This window comes from Mya arenaria, chromosome 5 (assembly GCF_026914265.1).
Source record: "Mya arenaria isolate MELC-2E11 chromosome 5, ASM2691426v1".
Taxonomy (NCBI): domain Eukaryota; kingdom Metazoa; phylum Mollusca; class Bivalvia; order Myida; family Myidae; genus Mya; species Mya arenaria.
The window spans coordinates 21,598,122-21,625,911 of NC_069126.1; the positions used below are offsets into that span (position 1 = coordinate 21,598,122).

Consider the following 27,790-nt stretch of genomic DNA (forward strand, 5'->3'; position numbering starts at 1 on the left):
CTATACACTGATGCACGTTTAAAGAACCAGAGTAGTTTTAACCAGGATTACATTCTGTCCATGCACTATACTCTTAAAACATAACATGCGCATCACTCTTACTAGAGCACTCGCCGTATGGGCCACGTTTGTTTGCGAGCATAAATACTCCAAAGATCGCAGTTTTCGATTTATATGCTTATGATTATAATGGCTAAAAGTGGCAATAAGGCTTAAAGGTTTTTTTTTTTTTTTTTTTTTTTTTGGCCGTTTTTTAAACAATTGAGATCTGTTTTATTGCGTGTTATCTTATATGAATTAAAGCGGAAGTCACCCTGCCGCAAAGGATTATGGTCTATTGGAAAGTCGAGAATTGATGCCGGAATCAGCTAATTCTTAGATAAAAATATGCAGCATTAAATGTTAGTTCGTTTGTAATCCATTGTTTTTGTCTCAATGTGCTACCATCTGAAATTAAATATTTTGATAACTGAGTGATTAAGTGGAAGACTGTGTTTCATAATGTTACAGTATATTTGATATAGATCTAAAGTTATGTTTAAGGCAATTATAAATATAATGATCATAGTGACTTCAAACATGATTCATCAATGCTTTCTGTTGGACAGAACTGTCCTCATAATAAGCATCACACCGAGGTGTTGAACATTGCATATTTTCATTACCCATTGAGCCTCCCCTATGTTATTGCATGCCCACCATCCAATGAAAGCAAGTCCCGACGACTGTTGGAACAAACATGGGCGAATAGTTTTATTTGGGGGCATATACATTCAATACATGATTAATCCTAATAAGGAGCGAATATAGAATAGTTTTATCATTTATTTCTTTGATTTCAGCCAATGTTGACTTGACCTAGATACATGAATGAGAAAATATTTGGCCCTTGTTTATAGGATATTCATGCTTTAAAACTTGGTAAATCTAAAAAATATATATGTGTAGACCTATGTTTAAAATTAATGGCTTAATTTTATATGGTGACATGAACAGACAAGTAGTTTAATTTTGTCAGCTATAACAATCAGTTGCTATGGCAACATAAACTTATAAATGTCATTCTGTCCATAGGTTAAAACTGGTGCACAAGTCATCATTTACTGTTGGACAACAGTAAAAATGTATTAAACTAAGGTTCATGGAACTTTCAAGAAATATTGAAGAATGCATTAGTAAATTTACATATATGGAGAAAGACATATAATCAGAGTATTTCACTTGAATAGCTATGCCAGCTCAAAATTTCTGCATTTTATAATGCATTACCAATCAAATGGTGTATTGATATTTACATATGATATTAATCAACAATAAGGGTTTTCATGTATTTTATTACCCGTATAACTAACAAATGCCCAACATAACATACCCGATATATGATAAAGCACTTAATTTAAGTGATACTTAACAACATACACATTTTCAATAATCACATCTATGCTACACATATAAATCTTCATTTAATCATCAAATTCAAAAGGATCCATCTTTTTAATTCGATGATTCCTTTGTTCCAGCAATGGAGAGGTTTCCTTTCTAGCTCTAGTAACGTATCTTTTACTTTCACCTTCCATGTTTTCTTTTCTATTTCTTTGATTGGCCCGAAAGTTTGTTTTCTCATTTTTTGATTTACCTAAATCAACAGAGCCCCAGTGCTTAAAGAAATCAAAATCATCTTCCTCATCATCATCATCGATTTCTATAACCTTTTTTTCTTTGAAATTATTTTCCAAAACTAGTTCTGCCCCTTGTTCCTGAACAATGCATTCAACAGTAGCACCATTGCTTTGATAAAGTACCGTTACTTCATTTGCTTCAAAATTATAATGATTAGAACTCATGTTATCACCTTTAAAAAGTTCCATTGAATCAAGATTTTTTTCAGATTTTATAACTTGACATTCCTCTATGTTACTGGAGTTGTCCGAGTTCAGATCAAGTCCAGTTATGTCACTTGTCATATCTGTGTACTGTTCCAGTGTAGCAGAACAGGAATCAAAAACAGAGGCTCTTCTTACTTCACTTAGGCAATGCCCTTGTGCAATACTTTGCCTTTCATTTGGTACATTTGCCAGGTTGTCTTCATTGGTATCTGTGGTATTGCCATGTTGTCTGTTATTCTGATGACTCCTTAAAACCCTACATTGACCCTCTATTTCTAAATCCTCATGCTCATTTTCATTATCAATTGGACCATTTGCTTTAGCCGACCTTATTTCCACAAACTGTTTTTGAAAGCACGCTGGGCAGAACACCTCAAATTTGATTTGGTACCACACTGCATTTTTTATTCCACCTTGCGTTGAATGACACTTAAAACAAACATTTGAAATGCTATCTTGAAACGGTTTACTTGATTGCGCAATTTGCTGATATACTGTGGAACCAGAACCACAGCCATCACCATGGTTACCTACATTGGCTTTCTGAGGACTCCAATACATCTTCTCAGCCCTTCTTCTCCATTTTTTAGTTTTCTGTTTCAGGTAATCTGTACATGCTTTCTTCCTCCACCTCAGGTTTTCACTCATTGTAATTCCACCTTTATTACAATCAGGACATAGCCAATTTACTTGACACATTGGAATGTAACATTTCTTCGTCAACCCATTATTTTCAAGAATAGGGGGCTTTTTGTCTTCAGCAAATATGATGTCTATCACTTCATCTTTTTTTGGAATCGATGCGTTCAAGTTAGCTTGAGATTTATCAGTGATTTCTTTGTCCTGATATCTTATGCCGTTCACAAAGCTAGTGGATTTCTTATTTGAGAGCTTGTGCCAAGTTTCATGACTAATGTGATTCAATTCTAAGGCACAATTTATGCAGCAAAATTCAGATCCTTTCACTCGGTACAGCTTTGTCATTCCATAATTATGCTTGCATTCTGTACACTTAAACAGATCATAATTGATTCTGAATTGAAAATTTCTTGGTTGCAAGTGCCCAGTACTTAACACTGTATACAGATTTTTGCTGATGACATTTTGCTCTAGGGCACACTCTAGACACATCTTCTTATTGGCACCTTCGAACATTTGAGAACTACTATACACAAACTCACATTCAGAGCAGGTAAATGAATGGTCAATGTTAAATGTAGCAGGATTCAATGTGACTTGATATAGGCCTCGGCCAACAGTTTTTGGTGTTTTGTTCTTAGCTGAACCTATTGTCTGAGAACCTCCCTTCTCGGAATGACCTTCATGCTGAGAGCTGTAGGAAAAAAATAAATAAAGAGTATTTAATAGTATATCATACAAAACCAATCAAAGCTGGTACTTACTTTAAATGATATAATGTAATTACTGAAGATGAGTATTTGTTTCAGAAGAAAATGCCAACTCTTATGACATCCAGATGCTATCCCTTGAATTTTAATAACAAATTATGAAATAAACCCCTCATGACATATCTGTAATATCATATGATCCTTACATTATGACAGCAAAAAACAATATTAGTAACCCAAATTATTATAAATTTAAACTAAATGCAGTGCATTCAGTATAAAGCATTACCTTTTACTGAGCAGTTTATCACAAAGGCCCATAACAACACCGCAGGGTGATTCCCGTTCGACATCAATACCATCTCTACTGGTATCCATAGCAACAGGTCCTTCTATGCTGAGTTTATTTGAGAATGATGACACCCGATGTAAATTGGATCCCATGTTCATGACATCTTGATTCCTTGGGTCATTAATGTTGCTACATTCTTCTGTTATCTTGTTTGAGTCAAGAGGGACCATTTCATGGAGATTAACGCTCCTTCCGGTATTCTGATCTTCGATCATAATCTGTGAGGAAAATATGTTCTGAGAGTTTCTCTCAGTATGTGATCTATTGAGTGTATGATGTTTTCCTTGTCCATGTGAATTACTTTGAACTGAGTTGATATCTTTCAGCACACAATCTGAATTGTCCAAGACATTGGGTTCAATTAATGATGTCGGTTGGGAATTTTCACACACCATTCCATTTGTTTCATCCATTAGAACGACTCTATTTCTCTCAATTGCTTCCATCTCACTTGTAGTGTTTCCAGCATTAATGTTAATCAATTCAATGTCATCGTCATCCATCTCCAAACCATACTGAGAGAAAAACCAGCCACTGTTGACTCCACTCTCATACTCATATTCATTCTGAATGCATTCATCCCCATTGACCTTTTCACCTTGTTTGTCTTCTGTCAGCTTCCCAGCATCATCATCTTAAAAAGCAGAAATGACCATTGTTTATAATGTAATATTTTGTATCTAGTACAAACAGTGCACACTCAATTTATGATACATTTAATTCACGGGCCATAATGACAGTCATCATTAAACCTGTACACAGACCAAAGCACAGCTGAAATCACTATATCATTGAAGAAGATTGACCATTTTATAATTTTTAATAGTATTCTGCAAACCAGATGTATTGCCTTGCAACAGCAATAATTGTTCTTGTAAAATTGACCATGACCTTGATATTTGACACACTAACCAAAAAATCACTTGTTTATGACCAACATATATACCAAGTCAGAAGACTCTACAATGAGTCTCTAAAAGTTATTGATCTGACAATGACAAAGTTATCTTAATGTGTCTACCATTCTTCACATGAAAATACAACATGACGAAAGCAGGTTTTTAATGATTGACAGAAGAACTTCAGCCTGTGTCTGTTTTCCTATTTTTAGTAACAGTGACCTTCACCCTAGGGACCCCAAATGCAATCGATTGAAAGGTATCCATAAACTCTTCCTTCATACCAAGTTGGGTCAGGATATGTCAACCCTAACAAGTTATTCAGTTTCAACCATTTTTCTATTTTTAGTACAGTGACCTTGACCTTGAATCTAGGGACCCCAAACGCAATCCCATGAAAGGTATCCATAAACTCTTCCTTTGTACCTGGTTTGGTCAAGATATGTGGACCCTGACTAATGTTATTCAGTTTCATTTTTTTTTTCTCTATTTTTAGTAACAGTGATCTTGACCTTGACCCTAGGGACCCCAAACGCAATCCCATGAAAGTATCTATAAACTCTTTCTATAGACCAAGTTTGTTCAAGATATGTCAACCCTAACTAAAAATATTCAGTTTCATCTGTTTTTCTATTTTGAGTAATAGTGACCTTGACCCTAGGGACCCAATATGCAGCCCAAGAAAGGTATCCATAAACTCTACCTATAGACCAAGTTTTGTCAACATATGTCAACCCTAACTAAAGTTATTCAGTTTCAACCGTTTTTCTATTTTTAGTTACAGTGACCTTGACCCTAGGGACCCCAAACACAATCCCATTAAAGGTATCCATAAACTCTTCCTATAGACCAAGTTAAGTCAAGATATGTCAACCTTAACTAAAGTTATTCAGTTTCAACCGTTTTTCTACTTTTAGTAATAGTGACCTTGACCCTAGGCACCCCAAATGCAATCCCATGAAAGGTATTCATAAACTCTTCCTATAGACCAAGTATAGTCAAGATATGTCATACCTAACTAAAGTTATTCAGTTACAACCGTTTTTCTATTTTTAGTAATAGTGACCTTGACCCTAGGCACCCCAAACGCAATCCCATGAAAGGTATTCATAAACTCTTCCAATAGACCAAGTATAGTCAAGATATGTCATACCTAACTAAAGTTATTCAGTTACAACCGTTTTTCTATTTTTAGTAGTAGTGACCTTGACCTTGACCCTAGGGACCCCAAACACAATCCCCTGAAAGGTACCCATAAACTCTTTCTAAAGACCAAGTTTGGTCAAGATATGTCAACCCTTACTAAAGTTATTCAGTTTCATAGGTGAGTTTGACGCCGCCCGGCCACCCGCCCGAACAACGACGTTCGTCATTCTAATAACCAGGTTTCACTATGTGAAAACCTGGTTAAAAAAACATTTGTGATATGTCATACATTCTGAGTTTTATGTGCCATTTTTGAAGGTTTTCATTATCATCCTCTCTCAGGTTCTTAAATAGACCACATTTCTGGCTTATCATTGCTGAGAGTTCCATACCAATGCTGACAGAGGGTCCACTCTCTGCTGTGTTAGTGACTGGCTTCCACTCCCCCTCTGGATTAAACTCAATCTCTGTCACTGAACTTGGAACTGTCCGTAGTATCTCTAGAAATAACCTGGAAAATGTTGACTTTCAATTAAAGGTTTCCGATTCATGTCAACCTATTATTGTCACTTGTATTTAAAAAAAGAAAGAAAAAGTGTTCGAAATTAGAAACAAGTGGGCTAAAATGGCCCTATATAGCTTATAAATCTGAATGAACATAGAGTTCTGATGTTATTTATCAGGCAATGTAATGGACGATGTCTGCCAAAACACCTGCCCACCCGTATTCCCCAGGTGAAACTATATTTTTTCCTGTTTTTAAAGGAGAGTATTAAACATGAAAAATAAGAACTTGGGCCAATGGTTCCTAAAGAGATTTTCAAATTTTCCTTATAGACAAACAGAAACAGTACTAACTAGCCCTACCCCTGGTAGACTTTTTTTATTCGAATAAATATGAGGTGGAGGAATTTGAAGATGGTCACCTAAGGAACATTTATGTAAAATTCATTTTTAAATTAGGCCAGCTGATTCTGAGAAAAGTTTTCGATAAATTTATACAGTGAAAAGAATGTCCCTCTGGCTGCCATGATTTTTATGAATTAAAATAGTGAAATGATTTGGAAATGAGGCCAGCAGAAGTTTTTTTCTTCAGAGAACCAATTTTGTTTTAAATCTGGAAAAAGGACCACCCAAGGAACATTCCTGTTTGGTTGAAATTGTTCCAGTGGTTTAGGAGAAGTTGTTTGAAGACATGTGTTGACAACGGACGGACCTATGATGAGAGACAATCATACCATCAAAATAGCTCACGCTGAGCACATTGTGCTCAAATGAACTTCAAAGCCTAAACACCTTGCATCAAGGTTAAATGCCTTCGGTTTCCTTTACTCAGGATTTCATATAGAAGGCTTGCTGAAAAAATGTAAGTGCTCACGAGCAGTACAGTATACCAAAAATATCACGAGTAGTATACCAACTCAGACTTGGTCATCCAAGAAACTTACCTTTATGACTGTAGCAAGAAATTTCTCTACTTTGAACACTTACATGCAAATGCTAGGTGATGTTTCAATATAATATGCTAGTTCACAATGAACATTATTGCATGACCTTGACCTTTGAGTTTATGTTTTAAGAGTGACCTTGCCCTTTGAGCTAACAACCTTCCATGTTTCATGTAATCAAAATCTAGGTCTAAATTACTTTAAAATTCCCACAAAAGGACCCAACTGACTGTATTACTAGGCTTTAAACCATTTAATGATGACAATACAACCAAGCAAGGCAGTAGAATGTGAACCACCCTAACCTACCCATCAATGCACAGGCTGGTGTAGGGTTCTTTACAGAGCAGACAGAGTCTTTCTTTCTTGGTTTCATTCAGCTGGATCAGGGTGCCAACCTCCATACATTGAAGATGTCTACATCGGTCTCCTTTGCAAGGAGCCTCCAGGCGACGCTGACTGATCTGCAAGAGATTTGCAATTTAATTTATTTAAACCATCACAGACTAAAGTCAACAGTTGTCTATTTCTTTATTGAATGCATTATTCAAGAATACTCTGGACAGTGTAGAAAGATTTGCTTCATAAGTATGTATTTATTTCTACTTTATTTATTTATTGTTACAGAGCAGAGACAGAGACAGCATGAGATAAGAGGGTCAGCATGAATAGTCACACCAGAACACAGCATGAGATTTTTTGCCGAATGAGGTTTAGCGCAAAATACCCTGCACGAGGGTCGGGATGAACCTATCTTACACAAGCAGCTATGGTTGATGCTTTTTCTCCCACCTCAGTTTAAGAAAATTAAGTAAAAATGTATTTTTTGCTGGATCTCTTTTGTGCTTAGTGAAAATAATTTGGTATGGATATGCGATCATTCGTGATTGTCATGGATATGTGGCAGTAATTCAGATTATGTTGATAGTCAAATCAGTCTTAAATAGTTCTACAGAGAGTGAAGTATTATTTCTTAAAAGGTGCATGAAAACTGTTTTATGGTGACATTTGAATCAAGAAATAACAAGATATGTTTGACAAACATTATCCCCCCCCCCTTGAACAAATTCAAGGGCTCTCTGACCTGGACCTTTGGTTATATGACCCCATTGGGGTCATCTACTGGTCAAGCCCAACCTCCAAGTCAAGATTGAGGGCCATGAGTGCAGGCATTGTGGAGTTATCACTTGGACAACATTTTATCATTCAGGGTCACTGTGACCTTCGACCTAGTGACCCCTAAATTCTAAAGGGGTCATCTTTTGGTCAGGCCAAGCCTCCATCTCAAATTTGATGATCATAGGTCCAGGCATTATTGAGATGTCACTGGGAGAAGCTTTGTTAAAGTTTTCTCATTAAAGAAAGGTCACTGTGACCTTGACCTTTGGCGATCATCTAAAGGTCAGGCCCAACCTTCATGTCAAGTTTGATGACCATAGGTCTAGGAATTGTTCAGTTTGCCTTCATTGTCACTGTGACCTTTGGCCCGATGACCCCCAAAATCATTATGGGTCATCTACTGGTCAGGCCCAACCGCCAAGTCTAGATTGAGGGCCATGGGTGCAGGCATTTTGGAGTTATCACTTGGACAACCTTTTATCATTAAAGGTCAATGTGACCTTGACCTTTGACACAATGACCCCTTATAACAATAGGGGTCGTCTATTGGTCAGGCCCAGTCTCCATGTCAAGTTTGATGACAAAGGTCTAGGCATTTTTCAGTTATCACTCAGACAAGCTTTAAAATTAATTTACCATTAAAGGTCACTGTGTCCTTGACCTTTGGCCCAATGACCCCCAAAATCAATAGGGGTCAACTCCTGGTCAGGCTTAACCTACTTGTCAAGTTTGACGACAATAGGTCCAGGGATATTTGAGTTATCACTCGGTCAAGCTTTAGTCTACCGATGTACTGACCGACCAACATTTATGTGCATTTTGTTAATTGGCGTTTTAAATATTGCCACAAGACAAGTTTCTATGATGCTACAAGTTTCTATGATGCTACAGACGACAGTCTTCAATAAGGTAGGTAATTACAATGTGGTGAGCATAAAAAAAGGAGTTTCATATGAGCCTTTTTTCTTCGCACTTGGGCAAATTCTAGCATGGACAAATTATTAGATCTACTTATCTGAGGTGGGAGAAAACTATTTCCGTAATATCAGTAAATGGTAAGTTATTTTTGATCCAATAAATATTTCACTTAAACATACAGAATCATTTTTATTTATTCTTATATATTTAGCTGTAAGAAAAGCACTCAGCTTTTATGAAAGGGAAGTAATTACATTTCATTTTAAAGTAGTTTTTGAAGCTGATATTTCCACTTATTAGTTTTCAGTGACATTTCACTGCTGTTAGTTCACTGACCATGATGAAACTCATATTTCACTGAAACAAGAGGGCCCTGAAGGCCCTGTATCGCTCAACTGATCCAATTCAATTACCTTGCTATAATAAGTACATTCTGACCAGGTTTCGTAAAGATAAAGTAGAAAATATGGCCTCAACAGTGTTTTAACAATGTTTTCTATGATTTGACTCCGTGACCTAGTTTTTGAACTCAGGTTACACAGTTTCAAACTTGACATAGACTTCATAAACACAAACATTCTGACATAGTTTCATCGTGATTAAAGAGAGAATGCAACCTCTACAGTGTTTAAAAAGTTTTTCTATAATTTAACCTATTGGCCTGGTTTTTTACCTCTGATTACCCAGTTTCAAACTCTACCTAAAGATCATCAATAATAAAATTCTGATCAAGTTCCATGAACATATGGTCCTAAATGTGGCCTCTAGAGTGTAAACATTACTTGACCTGGTGACCTAGTTTTTGACCGCACATGACCTAGATTCGAACTAGGCCTTGAGCTAATCAATATAAACATTCTGACTAAGTTTCATGAACATACAGTCATAAATGTGACCTCTAAAGTGCTAACAAGCTTTTCCTATGATTTGACCTTATGGCCGAGTTTTTGACCACACATGACCCAGATTAAAACTTGGCCTAGAGATTATTTATATTAACATTCTGACCCAGTTTCCTGAAGATACAGTAATAAATGTGACCTCTATAGTGTTAACAAACTTTTCCTTTAATTGGACTTGGTGACCTAGTTTTTAAACCCAGAAGACCCAATAGCGAACTCGTCCAAGATTTTATTGAGGGTAACATTCTGACCAAGTTTCATTAAGATTGTGCCCAAATAGTGTGCTCTAGAGTGTTAACAGTCAAATTGCTAACGTCAAGACGGACGACTACGCTGGACACTTGGCGATCACAACAGCTCACCTTGACCTTCTACAGTTATACTTACTGGGCAAGTGAGCTTCACTTTATAGCTGCAATACTTAATACCAGCTCTGTCTTCTGTCAGCAAGTTTTTGACTGAAAAAAAAAGTGTATCAACTGAATCTACATGGAGGTATTTTGTTCAATTAAAGGTCTGAGGTTGAAAGTGGTTAATGTGTCCATCTCTCATCCAAGAGGTCTTGGGTTTGAGCCAACACAGGGGTAGTGGTGGGGACCATTCTCTTGAGCCCTCAAAACAGAAACCAGTACTGGTTTCTAACCAGGAAATAACCAGTCTTCAACATCATGTTAACATGGTATACATCAATTACATGTAGGTGATACAATAGACAAAGAAATGTTTGAACAAATATGAGAAAACATAATCTCTAAATGTCTGAGTTGATATGCAGGTGACGGGAAAACACAACTAGATTGGGGCATATCACTTACTGAGCCCTTTTGTTATTGACTGTGGTATAACCTTCTCTTTCAAGAGATGGCGGACAGTTGCCTTGATTCCCAGCTTGCGGGCAATATCTACACACACTGTGTACCTCTGAAAAGCGAATGGAATTTCCAATGGTATTAACGTTGTTTTAAAGATTTTTCTATGTTTGTCATTGTGTAAAAAGAACTAAGTTGGTTAAGAATGATTCCGACTGCTGTGGGTGGGTACAATCCTGCTGATTTTGTGTACAAAGAACAAAGAGATATCATTGACAAATAATGAAAACATCGTACAGAATGCATTAATATGTATAATGATCTGAAATCTTTACAGTTACTTGACCAAACATTGACCTCACCTGCATGCAGCCTGGCTTTATCTCCAAAAGAACAGTGTTTAGATGCAGGTGCAATTTTCCTGTGATATCAACACGCAAATCTTTACAGGTTGAGGCTCCATTGTGCACCTGGAATATTGAAAAAGACTGGTTAGGAGATGTTTTACGTTAAACATTTCCAACATGCTATGTTTTATTAAGTTTCATCAACTTTATTTGACAAAGTTACCAAGTGTGAGATGTTGGAATTAATAGATGACAACAGTGGCATGTTTCAAGAATTAAAACAGTAAGAAACTCTACTGTTATTACTGCTAAGTCTTCCCTGTAAGACAGTTGCCTACCTGAACTTTAATTGGTTTGCCGTTGACCCATATAATGCACTCTGGGAGTTCATCTTCAACCTTATCTTTGCTTTGTCCACATCGAGAAGCCCTAGTGCAGATACAGAAAGTCAATCAAATATCAAATTGATTGCTGTCTCGCATAACAAAAATACAAGCCCCATTCTGGACTGTTTCTTTTTTTATATTCATATAAAACTGGTGTTACTTGGCCTCTTGAAAATTCCTAAAAAACCTTTTGCCTGATAGAAGTGTCATCTTAACAGATAACTTTAACAGATAAACTAAGTTTCTGGGTATGTTTGAATCACATAACAATGAAATAAATATTTGAAAGTTGACAACTTTTGTTCCAATGTTGACATGTTTTTAAACATAAAAGGATATTATTAAAGGATGCTTTCCTTTACCATATTTCCAAGTTAGTGTATAAACATGCCTTCAGACTGCATATAGTTTAGACAGGATGCATGCTTATACTTGGGATGCAAACGAATATTCAATTGAATGTTTAGTAATCGAATGTAAAAATCAGTATTCAAATATAATATGTTTTTATATGAATTTTATATGTCTTGTTTTAACAATGATTGGCCCCTACTGCTAAAGGTGTGAATATGATGACAATATGCTATACATGCGTCATATGTCAATTAGGGACATATCTTCAGGTACTATCAACAGTCCTTGTAATTTAACAATAGCTGGGCAATAAGCTTGCACACCACAATACCTGGCTATTCAGGTTCCAATTATTTTAACTTAAATGATTACAGCATCGGCTGTCACACCAAAGTGTTTTCTGTCAATAAGAAGCCAACAAAACAACCCAACTTTATTAAATGGGAAATTTACAATCTTCACCGACCTAATTTCAAATTGTTAATGAAGGGTCAAAACGTCCCGGCTATTACTAAATCAAATAGTTATAGTTTAATATAACTTCCAAATGATTCATTTTAGTAATTGAATATTCATTCTGAAGGATAACCAAATATTTGAATATCAATTTTACCATTCGTTTGGAACCTGAATACAAACAATACTTGCCTTACAAGCTACTGTGAAATCATTAATGTTCATGGGGCATTAATGTTCGTGGTTTTCGTGGGTTGGGTGATCTACAAATTCAAGATCCCACAAAATAAAAACCCTTAATTCACTTTTTCAATTGCCATGTTATATACATATGCTAGTTTATTTGTTACAGAGGCCGCAATATACAGCGTAAATATCCGTCCCACTGTATATCTTACTATCATTGTTTTGTTAATGTTTTATATCAGCCTTTAACAAATAATAAACCAAATCATTTTAATGGTTTTTTTTAACCAAATGACTGAAGCATGTGCCTAAACATGTGCTGTTCATGAAAATCTCCAGTTAACAGGATGTGAGTAATGTGTGTCGGTTCTCGATTTTTTTCTTTAATAAAATAATGAATCGATTCCATTGGAGGTTACTGAGCACCCAACGTGACAATGTACAAAACAACGCATTCAATATACTTAAAACAAAAACGTGTGAATAAATACTGAAATGAGATGATATTCAAGTCATTGAATTTGCAATATAAGGAATTGTTCACTGAAATATACGGACCTTCTTTGTGTTTTCACAGTTTGCAAAATTCTTAATTGGTATTCAATGGCTTCTCAAATCTGTATTTATGATCAGAGTAAATCTTCTTTTATGACCTTAATTTCCAATTAAATAGATAATTGACATGGGTATAATTATGCACTGATTAATTGGCATGTTGTACAACTTTTGCGAGTGTCAAAAACCGAGTGACGTAGAAGACCGAAATCATGGGCCAGCGTGTGGCGATAATGCAGACGATCTAGAACAATCGCAGTTTCGATTTTTTTTCCAAAATGAAAAACCATGAATTCAAGTACCCACGAAATTGTAATTTATCAGCAAACCACAAAATTTATGCCAACGAATATAAATGATTTCACAGTATCGCATTATATACTTAACAAAAACCCTCAATACAGGCCTTACAAACAAACACAATACATTCCTTACACACACATGTAATAATCACCTTACAAACATGCATGCAATACATACCTTACAAACAAGCACAATACACACCTTACACACAAGCATGCAATACATACCTTACAAACATATGCAACACACACCTAACACACACACACATTCAATACATACCTTAAAAATACACACAATACACACCTTACACACACACATTCACATGCAAAACATACCTTACACACACATTCAATACATAACTTACAAACAAACAAACAAACAAACAAACAAACAAACAAACAAACAAACAAACAAACAAACAAACAAACAAACACAATACAGACCTTACACACACACATGCGAAATACATACCTTACATCACACATGCAAAATACATACCTTACAAACACACGATGAATTGGTCTGCCCTGGTCATCCCTGAAACATTTACATTTAACAAAATGATCAGGATATAAGGATGAAGTATTATCATTTTGTGATAAACCAGCAGGCCTGAATCAGAAAGTCTGAGCATAAGCTATAATAATCTATACCTAATTTATACGTCCCATATTAGACTCTTCCCAATATGTGCTTGGTCTGATGGCTAGGTGTGGAACTTTAGGTCATGGCCATCATGTGTATATGGATAATTTCTACACATCTCCAGAACTGTTTGATGAACTTGAGGCACATGGCACCTACTCTTGTGGAACATTACGGGCAAACAGACGCGGTGTACCGAAAGCTGTCCAACAAAAGCGTAAGCTTGCCGAGTATGAGTGCGTCTACCGCAAGAATGGGGCCACTACAGCATTGAGATTCCACGAGAAGCGAGATGTCACTATGCTGACAAACATTCATCCCCCACAAATGAGTGTGTTGTGGAAGACCAAGTATGGGACTCGTGAGCATGTGAAGAAGCCTACATGTATTGTTGAGTACTGCAAGTACATGGGTGGGGTAGATTTGCTGGACCAGTACAACCAGTACAACTCCATTGCCCGCAAAACAAAGAAGTGGTGGCGCAAACTCTTTTTTCATATCATGAACATTTGTTTGGTGAATTCATACAGGCTGTATGAGAAGTTTACCACAAACCAGCCAAAGAAGGACCATGAGAGCTTCCGCCAGTCAGTCCTCGAATCCTTGATTGAAGAAGGCGGTGGTCCCAGAGGACAATCGGTCAGACGCGGGCGTCCTGTCCTTGGTGAGAAGCCTTCACGATTGACTGGAAGACACTTCTCTGACTTCATCCCTGTTAAAGCTGGGACAAAGAGAGCCAGGCCCCTCAGAGACTGTGTGGCTTGTAATGTCAAGGTAGAGAACAGGGTTGGTTTCAAGCGGCAACAGACATCTTTCTGGTGCCCAGACTGTAAAGTGGCATTGTGCCATCCAAGATGCTTTCAAGTGTATCATTCAGTTCAGGACTATAAGAATGTTCTGATTCAGTGACTTTGTCAATAACAAATGAAAAAAGATGTGTACAAGGTGTGACTGTGAATGGAAATCTGAACAGGAGAACTGTGTATAACTGTTTTTGTATATATTGAAAATTTTGAAGGTATAATATGCCATTTGTGTATCATTGTTTACATTATTTATTTATTTATGTAAATATTTATTTATTTATGTAATTAGTTTGTTTTATACTTGTAAAAGAGCATTTGAATCTATTAGAATTCCTAAAAAACTGAATGCAGTGATTTTTGTTATGCCTGAAATTTCGGCAAGATTTCTAAGCTCACCTGTAATTAGTTTACCTGTAATTTCATACAGTAAGTAATGAATTTTTACCAAAATGTTGTTCTGTACTGTTATACATTGTTTATTTACTGTATTTTTAACCATTTTGGTGAAAAATAAATGTGAATAGTGTATTTGTTTTTATTTACTTACCTTGATTACAATAATCTTACCTGTATAGGTGCAAATTTTTATCAAGTCGCCAAATGAGAAATATCATTGAAAAGTTCAAACATTGAGGATGTATTTGCATATAACTTTTATGTGTCTATCACATATAATAAAGGATTTACACACATTCTTGTAACTAGGGTATCCAGCTATTGTTTTAGCTCAATTAATCCAGCAGAGACAGATTATCAGTACCGGGGGTATATCATATATATAGCGGCTTAAGGGTTAAAAGATGTTACTGACAATATATTTCAATATCAGGACACACGCATGTCGAAAAAAACGTCTATTTATTTCCATTATGTACTATTTTGAGGTCCTATGTTGAAGCTATGTTCCAAATAATCTGGATCAATGTTGTTCTACAGATAGAGTGACATAAATCCTCTTTAATAACTGTGATAAATTCATGTTTGTTTGCAAGTTTTAACATAATCTGACCAATGCCTACCAAGGTATGGTTCCAATATGGTTACAGACAAAACAATCGATGATTTGACCTTGTGACCTTTTTTTTATTTTATCTCAAATGACCCATTTAAAATTTGTCCAATAGTTCATCAAAGGAAACATTCTCATTAAATTTCATGAATATTGGACCAATATAATGTCTCTAGTGTGTTCCACTTTTCTAAGATTTGACCCAGTGACCTTGTTTTTTACCCACTCTAACAAGCAGTCGAAATTTCATCAAGAGGAACATTCTGACCAAGTTTAAACATTATCTGACCAACCCCACCAAGAAATGGGGTGACAGACAAAATGGCTGAAAATGCCAACACACAATCCCTCTCCAGAAACCTTCCATCGAGGGGGGATAATAATATCTACCCAAGAGAGAGGAAATAGCCGATACCCTAGGCACACTTATAAATACCATACTGAATTGTCAATTCATGTATATCTACTTGCAATTATCATATTTACCTTTAACTGGATAACTTCTTGTCAACAAACACAAATCTATATTTAGATAAACTTAAAGATGAAAATGAAAACACCACTTACAATGCATTCTGAAGGTTGTCCCATAATGCAACACTGAGGAAGACATACATGTGTAATGCTTTTCCATCTGAAAAGTTCAATAAAACAATTTTTATGTTTGAAGAAGTAGCTTCCGTATTTTTACTGATAGCAAATAATGAATAATTTTTAGAGACATTTTGTAAATTCATTTTTATTTTCAAGATTCAATATGATTTCTGGTAGACTTTTGTTGGAGATTTTTAAATTCAATTTAATTTCAAGATGACATATTTTCCAAATTGCTCAATTCTCACCACTAAAGGTATCTCCTTTTGCAAGCTCTTCATAGGACTGGTAGAAATGGTTTGCAGAAAGGAAAACATCTTTTCTATCTGAAAGATATTTAGCTAAACGTAAAACATTACTGAATTATTAAATTTGATATAAAAATTATTTTGATGAACATGGTCTCAGGCAACTGATGCAGAGTGTGTGTGGGGGGGGGATTTGAATATGATAATCTTATGGACCGTGTGAATTTTATGATGAATACAACCTTTAATTACAGTTGGAAATTAGTCCCTTGTACCAAGAATCTTTTTATTTAGTACCAATGAGTATTCATTGATAATAAAAAACAAAAATTTACTGATATTTCCTAAAAATAGACAGGTGAAATAAAAAAAACAACACTTGAAACTTGACCATAAAAAAGCTTAAAATTTAGTATATTGTTTCTGTAAAGAAAAAATGGAAGCCACAATTACACATGGCAGCCACCATTAAACATGGCAGCCATCATTGAACATGGCAGCCATCATTGAACATGGCATACTTTAAGACATGGGATCCACCATTTAACATGGGATCCACCATTAAACATGGCAGCCCCCCATTAAACATGGCAGCCATCATTAAACATGGCAGCCACCATTAAACATGGCAGCCCCCCATTAAACATGGCAGCCATCATTAATCATAGCAGCCCCCCATTAACCATGGCAGCCATCATTAATCATAGCAGCCCCCCATTAAACATGGCAGCCATCACTAATCATAGCAGCCCCCCCATTAAACATGGCAGCCATCATTAATCATAGCAGCCCCCCATAAACATGGCATCCACCATTAAACGTGGCAGCCACCATTAAACATGGCAGCCATCATTAAACATAGGACCACCATGAAACATGGGACCTACCATTTATGATATAAAACAACTTAATTTGAATAAATTGTCGCACAAATTTTGACATGATCTCTTATGGTATCGTATGGTTAAAAGTACCATTATGTATCATTTCATTTTGTTGTTACCTGTATCCAACAAATTCAGCAATTCACACATGGTTAGTAAAGAAACTTTCATATAATATCATGTTTCATTGAAACGATAATAAACATAAAAATTATATCAAATACCGTACACATATATCTATCCATCCATTTGTTTCTGTCAAACTTTAATTTTCGACAAGTTTCCAACCTACCTAATTGTTTAAACTTGACATTTCCTTTGGTGACTTTATCCTCCTCGCTAACCATCATTCTACCATCATTTCTCGATATCGTCATTTTACCTCTGGTCGACTTTTGGCAGATTTTGCAACACTTGTTTTGGAATACCAGCACACCAGGTTGCCAGTTATGGAAGCACATAACAACCATGGGTCCCATGTGTAAACCTATGTTTGCAGTGAGGCCTACGAGGTATTCAGATGGCCGCGGAATCTTGTTGTGTGAAATGACAGTGCATCTTGCATCCTTGCCCAAACTCTTTATCCAAGACCATACGTTGCTATCCACTTTTGAATAGTAAACCGAATATCCTGTGAAAGAACTCTCCTCAGTGGACAACTGCCTGGTTTTCTCATTTTTCTTTTCAAGAGGCGGAAACCAGCTAACGACAATGTTATGCTTAACATTCATATAAGCCGTCAAATTTTGCGGGGTACCAATATCATCTTAAAAAGAGCATAATACATGTATATAGCCCACATTCAAAAGAGAATGTTACTCAAACAGCAATTGTCAAGTATCTAGTCATTGTCTTTTTGTTATTTACGATTAAAAAAACTGTTATACCGCTTTACAAGTGACAAAAATACCCAAATAATAATTATAATACCTTAAATTTAATATAATTTTACACCAATAATAATTGTATAAAAATTAATTAAGACTTGCTGAAAAAAAGTAAGACAGCAGAAACTAAAGTAATACACTGTAAATGACTGTGATGGCTATGGTGCAAACAATGCATATAACATGATCCCTAGCTACGAGCTAGAGCAACAGAAAACCTCTATTTACCTGTGTGAGGCTTGGTGAACAAGTATTTGGCTAATTCTATACTTTGGTCATTGTCAGTATCCCAGTCTAGTTTCTTCCAGGGCATCCCTTCAAGTTTATACTCATAAACATTTATTCTTCTTTTCTTGATTTTAAGTTCTGTTCTTTGAAACTGGATAACATAACGAATTCCATACTGCTGTTTCTCATTTACAGCTACAATTCCTGGAAACAAAAGCAAAGTAATTCTGTGTGTAAGAACAATTTTAATTTGCTAAGACATGCATTATAAACACAGTACTTTGTATAAGTATACTACAAAACTTCAAAGCTAAAGACCTAATAAAAGGGGTGATAACTCTGAAACTTGTAACTTCACGAGTGGAATTTTATGCATAAATTACAGTAACAAAGTACTTCAAAACAAAGTAATAAACCTCTTTCATAATTACTTGAATACTTAATAAATTCTAGTCTCATACACAGGGATGTGATTGACCTGGCAGCTGGGGGGCTGAAACATTTTCGGCCTTGGGTTTATGGGGCGCTCTTGGGGTCAAAAGCGCACTGCTGTAGAAGAAAAAAATGGCTTTTACAAGCTCTTTTGAGGGCTCTCCTGACTTTAAATTAGAAGCAAACTTGAATATTAACTTAAACAACTAAAAGCAACCAAATAATTCAGGAATTCAGGAAAAAAAAAAAAAAAAAACAATTTTTTTTTTTTTTTTTTTTTGGGGGGGGGGGGGGGGTCTCTAGGGCAATTAGATCCGCGGATTTCCGCGAATCCCCGGACAAATCACATCCCTGTATACAACTAAAACGAAACCTTGCTAGTACCACAACTAAACAGACCAGAAAATCACAGGAGCACCACACGCAGATGTAACTTTTTCTTAAGGTTAAAGATGAATGGTGGAGGTAATTTGAGCACTTGTTGCTGTTTTCCAGTAGGATAAAGGGCATAACTTGATTATTAAAACCAGAGTAATTGGTCTTGCTGAACATGTTTGTATTGTCACAGGCAAGGCAGATACAAAGTTTCTGTGATGGACAAGGTAAAAGTTGCCGATGACAACAAGGCAATACCTTGAAAAAAAAAATTGAAAAATAAGATGAGCTAAAATCATATGTATGTTTATTGTATGAAGTTTAAACTCAATTTTTCTCTCAAGCGATGCAATTCACCCTACCCCCTTTTTCAAACAATGAGCAAATACAAAGGCAAGTACTTATTATTATTTCATTATTTACCTATTTGAGTAGTAGGATTACACATGGCTGCAAGCAGAGCCGTGTTGATGTGGAATGTGGCCATTTGTGGGTGGACCATGCCGAGATTTGACCACACCCCATTGCTACGTTGAGATGAGCGAGACTGGATATGGTATTTACTGACATGCTTCTCTTCAAGGGCCGAGACGCTCCAGGACAGCTGGATGCAGCTTTTCTTTGCTGCCTTCACTTCCACTGATGTGGGTTTTTTCACTGAAAGGTGCATACATGTAATTGTGTACATAAAATGGTTCAAGTCATGTGCACAGAATGCTATGTACATGTACTAACTATGACTATGTTTAGTCTATTACATGTTAGACAGTGTGTTTCTGTCACAGTTATTTAATGTAGCTTGCTATTTTTAGTCAATGATTAGCCTTTTTGAACTAAATTATGCATTTTGAATGTCAATGATTAGCCTTATTGAACTAAATTATGCATTTTGAATGTAATTGCTGATAAACGTTGAAAACAAAGCTATCTTAATTTCAAAATTGAAGACTATTTTGCTAATAAATAAACTAGTTTTCTAAAATAAAACCAAAACAAAGCTTGGCAGGCAAGTGTTAATCTTTTTAAGTAAATAATTTTTTTAATAAATTTCTTATTAAATGACCACAAATGTGATATATTCTATTTATAGCATAATTACTAATTCGGTTATTTATAGCAACTACCCTTTACAATGCTATGATTCATGTATGACATCAAAAGTTTCTATTTTTAAATATGATATATAATGATATTTTTCCACCATTTACTATATAATACAAAAATATCAAACATAATTGAGAATTCTCTTACAATTACTGGAATTTAAATGTCCTTTCTCTATTGACTGGTGAATGGCGAGATCCTCAAGCGATTTGAAGGATTTTCCACATTGTTCACATGTTGATTTCTGTCGAGTTCCCACGACATCCTTATGCCATTGCATATCCCCCCATTTGATTTTGCCCGCCGGCAACGGCTTCCAACTGCTTGTATGTGACATCAGGATGCGTGTCACGGCTGCTCTCTACTTCCACCTGGTTGAACTCACTGCGATTCTTGGTAGGGCCATTTTCAAAGCTGTTTTACTGTGAAGATAAGGTCACATTTTCACATCAATTTTGAGTGTACATGTACATGTTATGATCATGTTAATGATTTATATTCAGAAAAGTTAACTGCTTATCTACTTTCATCACTCAGTATACAGTTCATCACAACAAGCAATGATCAACCTTAAAATAAAATAAAAATAATGTAAATACAAAAGTATAAATAAAAAATAAAAACATATATGAGCAAACCAGTTTCAACCAGACCTAGTTTTATGAATTAGTAATAGCCCTAAAACAAAACTACAGTCGAAACTCGATGGCTCGATATTCTAGGGACCGGCCAAAGTACTTCGAGCCTCGAGAATATCGAGCCAAGCGAGATTGCTTACAGAATGTTATTTTTTCATTTGTTACATAAAGTCTTATTTACTTCGTTTGTTATTGGCTACGCTATCTCCGCAAGAGAAGGAAGAGTATTTATTGGGCATAGTTACGCACCCTAAATTTCGTAATATGACTTATTCGATTATTAGAAAATATCATTTTATTTTTTACTTATAATAAAAATACATTTATGCGAAAACAAGCAATTGTAAACAGTGGGTAACACAAACATAGCTTAAAAGTTATATCAAAATGCATAGTAATTTAGGGATGGATAACAATTAGAGACATAACTTAAAGTGATGGCATGTTTATTCAAACTGTTAAACCATTTAAATTCGATAATAATTATAATATCAGTCAAGCAATTTTAATCGATTAGCGCATTGTGCTAAATGAAGCCAATCAAACAAATCAAGGCGTGAGATTCTTAACTGAACCCGCGAAAATGACATCGACCCAAGCAACCAAATCAAAGTGTGAAATTCTTGCTTGGGACCACAAAAACGACTTCGAGCGTGGAGAAATATCGACCCTCAAGATATCGAGCCATCCGATCGAAATTTATATGAACAAAGAGTAAATAAAAATCGGTCCTTTTAATTTGGTTCGAGCCAACGAGGATATCGAGCCATGAGATATCGAGCCAACGAGTTTCGACTGTATTTCAAATTTATGATTCAGTTTGTCATTTACTTAGTTGTGACATCCACAGTTACAATGGATTGGTGGTTATAGCTGTTACAGCTTAAACAATCACCCTCGAGTCAGTTTCCTGGGTAGAAACCAGGACTGGTGTCTTCACAGAGTACTTGAGAAGGTATTCCTCATGGGGATTGAGCCCTTAACCTCTCGAGTGAAAGGTGAACACCTTTACCACTAGACCTCTCTACCCACACTGATTTGTGGTCAGCATATTAGACTCTGGATCAGGGGGTCCCACTGTTTGATCCCCACTGGGAGCTTCACCGATGGTTCGTACTGGCTATAACCTAGGAATGAAGTCATGAATTCTATGTTGATGCTGTCAAATATTTTCATTTATTTTTTTGAAGCACTACTCAGACAAGTTTTCCAGATCAAAATTAGTATTTTTGATAAACAGGCTTGAATTCATATACTACTGCTTGGCATTACATTTTTGAACAAGCCATGCTGTATAACACCCAGATTTTGAGCAAGCCCAAAAAGCTTTCTACCATTGCAGGGCTTGTGGGCTTGTGTTAATTTGGACCACTGGTTTTAATCTAGGAATCGCTGTATTCTCAACATGCAAAGTTTCTCAGGAGTTTGTCAATTCATAGTTAAATAATACTTTTGGCCATTAAATCAATGGGTTATATTTTATCAAAAAAATAAAAAATATTGAATGATTCATACTCCTGATACAAATTTGATAACATGCCATTATCTAATTTGCAAAGTGTGGTTAAGATCTTCCTGGAACCATGTTGAAGGTATATAAATTGTAACCATTGTATTCCAGTATTTTATGCAATATAATATGTGCAGTAACAGTTATAGCTGTTAGCAACACCTATAGCATTACCTTTGTACAGTATATGGTGATGTTATGGAGTAAGTAATGCATATAAATGTGCCAATGTTGCTGTTAAAGTGATTGGGTCAATCCTTTCAGCTTCCAACTGGCAGTCAACCAAATGTATGCCAGTCTGCTTCAATAACAGCCAAAAGACAAAAGTAATATAAATATATGTAAAACTTGAGGATGCTAGTCCCCAAAATAATTTTATTCGTAACAATTTTCTCCAGTACAAACATTGCTCAATGCATTGTTCAATGTGTTTTATGACACAATGTAGAGTCACAACCCAAAACCAAAAAAATTGGAGAGTTTTACAAGTTGTTTCCAGAAAAGTCAGTAAGTAAGCAATAAGATCATTTCATTTTTTTTATTCGATTTGACGATGATATGATATGTATATTGATGAGTTTGAAACTTAAATCTAAGCACACGTCATAATCTCATATAAATTTTACAACTTTTATCTTGTTCATTTAGATTAATAATGAGAAATAATTCCAGAATTGTAACACTTAGCCCCAAAAAAACTTCACAATTTTCACTTAGCACCTTGCGTGTTTACTTGCCATACTGCCTTTGGTTACAAACAATAATTTATTTCCTTTACTGGTAATTGAATACACATAATGATGAACTACTAAATGATTGATCTAATTGTTCATATAAAGTCTGTTTATGAATCTAAAGTCATGTCTGTATTGATATATATTATTTGGCCGATTCAAAAGAATAACAAGGGATGTCTGTCAAACAGTCTGTCCCCACCCCCCTTAGCACCATGTTGTTAGAGATATTTGGACAATTTAATGAAAAATGCATGGACTGAACTGACAGCTGATTTGTTATTGACAGTGGATGCCTTTGAGGCAGTCTTAAAATTACAACCATTCAAAGTGTGCGGATAGTAGGTACAGTTTTTAGTCATGTTCAGATGATGACTGATATTTGCAGATAAACAGGTACATGTATCCTCTAAGCAGCAGGGAAAAAGTAAATATGACGCAAATTTTAAAGATCTATAGGGGTCATCTACTGGTCACCCCCAACCAAAATGTCAAGTTTGAGGGCCATGTGTGCAGGAATGTCGAGTTGTCACACGGACTACATGTAGCTTTTTGCCTTCAAGGTCACTATGTCCTTGACCTTTAACCCCTTAAATCAATAGGGTTCTTCTGTTGGTCAGGCCCAACCTGCAAGTCAAGTTTGAGGGCCATGGGTGCAAGCATTGATGAGTTATCACTAGGACAACTATTTCCCATTTAAGGTCACTGTGACCTTGACCTTTGACCCGATGACCCATAAAATCAATAGAGGTCATTTACTGGTCATGCCCAACCTCCAAGTGAAGTCTGAGGGCCATGGGTACAGGCTTTGTTGAGTTATCATTCGGACAATTTTTTAGCATTTAAGGTAACTGTGACCTTGACCTTTAACCCAATGACCCATAATATCAGTAGGGGTCATCTACTGGTCATGCGCAGCCTCCATGCAAATTTGATGACCATAGGTCAAGGAATGGTTGAGTTATCTGTAGCAAGGCAAATTGGAGGTAAAAATATTTGTGAATATTTTTAATGCATAATTCTTCAACTTTCTAAAATTGCTATTTTTTATTGTGTCAGTTGTTGCTGTTTTTATTTTTCAAAAGACATCTTGACTTTATTTCTGGAATTGCAGTTTTAATTTCTTTTGTGTTGATTAAGAAATTAGTTTCTTTTAGAGTGTGGAAAGCCAGATGATACTATGAATTGAATCTGGACTATTGATTTTTTTCGAAATTGTTTAATCTTGATTTTGGCTTATTGTTTATTCAGTATTTTTAGCACATTTCTTTGTAAGGTGCAGTAAGCCATTTGGCACCTAGACATCAAGGTTTTTATAGTAATTAACAAGTCTAACTCTCTTGTCGTATTTGCATAATTATATAGTAAGTTATTAATTGGCCAGGGGGCCTTTTCCATAATTTTGTTTAAAGAATTTTAATTGGTTAAATTTAATATGTCCCCTCATTCCATTTTATCATTGGACGAGGACATTTTTGTAAATAGGTATTTAAATAGAATCTTATGAGAAAAGGGACTTAACTGGATTATTGCCTTTAATTAGGAAACACCTGAATTCTTCTTTAATGACCATTATCACTGATTAAGGGTTGTTGCAATTGTTTCTTCAAGTCTTCCAATGTCTGAATTTGACTGTGAATCCTTGTCACTTCTATCTCATGTCACTTATGGTATGAAAACAGAATTTTAGTCGCAATGGCATTACAGCGGGGTCAAGCCATAATGCAGCCAATGGTTGCGGGCACACATTGATAATGCACCAGTCAATTGTAACCACAGCTCCCCCAGGTCCGGGGATTAGTCCAAATAATTGTACGTTGACGGATTTTTTTTAGATTTTTGATATGGCAAATCCTTCACGTACAAATTGTTTAGTATCAAAAGTGGGTAGTTGTTCCGATAAGAATTCAGGGTTGAAGCAAATAGCGTCTATAAAATATCATGAAAACAAGAAATATTACCAGATCATGTTATTTTATATTACTTACACCAAAAGTAAATATCCAACTTATAATTATGAGTTTGACGGCTTTTCTTCATTTCATTCTGTCAAAACATAACGATATATACATGAAGGGCACCTGCAAGGCTTCAGGGCACAGTTTTAAATCGCTCGGAACATTTTGGCCATGGCCGAGTTGTTACAATTATATAACGAGGTCTATCTCGAAGCTTTGTCGGAGGAGGCCGAGTTATTAATATTGTATCGAGTTGTTCCCCTTCGCATAATTGTTGTCTGTGTCAGTCAACTTTTGTTTTATTTGAAAGGTAAACAACTTGTTTTAATGCATTAAATGCTTGTTTAGTGCAAAATAACATTTCACTTACATGGTAAAATATGAATATAACTCTTTATGATCAATTTTAACCATAAAATACTTCACTAAAAACAATTTCAATATTTTCAAATAACACCCCCGTTTTTTGCACATTCCCGTTTAGACGTTAGGGATTGGAAGAATCCCGTATAACACGTCTATTATTTTAGACTAGTCCGGGGATATACCGGGGATAGCAGGGGAAATGGGCCGTGTTTTTACCTAACAGGTGGCCCGCCAGTGCCGGGTGAATGCAGTGGTTTTGTCTTCGCTTTAAATATAGCGGGGAATGTGCCTTACCTAGGGTCCCTGGGGTGCGGGGCATTTGGCAGGGATTTTACCATCTGTTCATTTCCGCAGGGCGGAGATTTTAGCCTGGGTTGGCTGGACCGAAAGTCAAAGTCCCCGCTTATCCCCAGACCTGGGAGGGGCGTGGTTGCAATTGACTGGTGCATAAACTCAAAATAAACAAAAAAGAACAATTAAATGGTTTTTTTCTTCTGTTTCTGGTCAGCAGTTTTAAGTTGTTCGTCAGTAGTCATTCTAACATGCCGTCCTGGGTTCAATTTTAATGATGTTTAGGTTAAACCATTACCCTGGACGGCATTTAAGAATGACTAGATGGCCACTCGCTTTAGGCGTCATGCCTTATGCCAAAAGTTATGGTCGAATGAGACTGCTGACCAGTTGAGTTTTTTTATTTCGAACAATGAGTATATTGAGCTAAGGAAAGGTTGCTTGGTGACTTTGCTTATACAATTTTGTTGGATAGTAAAGGAAATCATGACTTACCGATACAAGAATTGCATGCAAGCTGAGTTTTTTTTCAGATAAATAATAGCTGTGTACATGTACGTAAATTTCAACCTATTAACGAAAGAAAACAGCATTATCGTCGAAAATTAACGGCTCGCAACATCGTTGTCAAGTCCAACATGTCATCGCTGCCAACGTGACCAAATACTCATCATCATCATCATCATCATCATTCATCATCATCATCATCATCATCATCATCATCTTCATCTAAAAATGCTGGTTGTAGTCGGGAGCGAACCCACACCGGCACAGTCAAGAAAATAGAAAAATGATACTAACTTTAAGGCATTTTATACACCATGAAATAGTTAAAAACACACACAGGGTCTTTGTACATTTTGTGCTGCTGGGCCTGTGGATGTAGTATTGTTGTAACTTCGACTTAAACTTTGACTGAAACAATTAAAGGACATGCTAGTCAATTACATGTACTGTATCACATAACTACGCGCCAAGGTTTATGTTTCTTCCCGCCTTAAACATCAATACTAGCTGGGAGTAGGAATATGTTATAGTTGCATCAAAACATACAAAAACTGTCTTTTTAAGAGACATTTTATATATATTATGTGCATTTTAGAAAAAAACAACATTAAACCATACTCTGACTGATATTTCGGACCAATCATGAATCACTGGCCATTATTTAAAGCCAACCAAACACTGGTTCGTGCAATTTCAAACTAAACAAACACTGCATGACCACTGTTTTGAGCCATCCAAATACTAACCTCCAATTTGAGTTCAACAAGCACTGCCCGTTGTTTGCAACCAACCGGCAAATCCGAAAGACATTTTTCAGCCAACCGGCACACAGAGGCTGTAATATTGTGTTAATTAAACAGTGACCTGTTTTTCGAGCGAACCAATCACTGACCATTGTTTGGAGCGTACCAAACACTGAACGTAGTATCACGGAAATAAATTACTGAATGCTGTTTCGAACAAACCAATCACTGACCATTTTTTCGAGCAAACCAAACACTCAGCGTTGTTTCGAACAAATCAACCAACTGACCGTTGTTGCAAGCAAATCAACTGACCGAGCCTTGTAACGAGCAATTCGACCAACTGACCGTTGTAACTAGCAAACCAACCAACTGACCGTTGTAACGAGCGCTGAAATCGAGCAACTGGCCGTTGT

General features: G+C 36.0%; 1 protein-coding gene across 5 annotated transcripts; it reads right to left on the reverse strand.

The window, feature by feature from the left end:
• Positions 1 to 1,298: 1,298 nt before the first annotated feature.
• On the reverse strand, positions 1,299 to 26,687 carry LOC128235534 (uncharacterized). 5 transcript variants are annotated; one of them, XM_052950344.1, is made up of 17 exons: positions 26,620 to 26,674; positions 22,298 to 22,392; positions 20,775 to 21,049; positions 19,947 to 20,180; positions 18,717 to 18,920; positions 17,894 to 18,367; positions 16,718 to 16,795; positions 16,443 to 16,509; positions 13,914 to 13,952; positions 11,514 to 11,604; positions 11,191 to 11,298; positions 10,835 to 10,940; positions 10,407 to 10,477; positions 7,390 to 7,544; positions 6,025 to 6,143; positions 3,525 to 4,221; positions 1,299 to 3,219 (listed from the first exon to the last, which is right to left on the reverse strand). In XM_052950344.1, exons 3-17 carry the CDS (start codon positions 20,962 to 20,964, stop codon positions 1,464 to 1,466), a joined length of 4,389 nt encoding a protein of 1,462 aa, XP_052806304.1. In that variant the 5' UTR covers positions 20,965 to 21,049; positions 22,298 to 22,392; positions 26,620 to 26,674; the 3' UTR covers positions 1,299 to 1,463. The 5 variants fall into 5 exon arrangements, with proteins under 5 accessions (XP_052806304.1, XP_052806305.1, XP_052806308.1 ...); XM_052950345.1 differs by lacking the exon at positions 22,298 to 22,392 and having other exon boundaries at positions 26,620 to 26,687; XM_052950348.1 differs by lacking the exons at positions 22,298 to 22,392; positions 26,620 to 26,674 and adding an exon at positions 22,278 to 22,289.
• Positions 26,688 to 27,790: the final 1,103 nt, after the last annotated feature.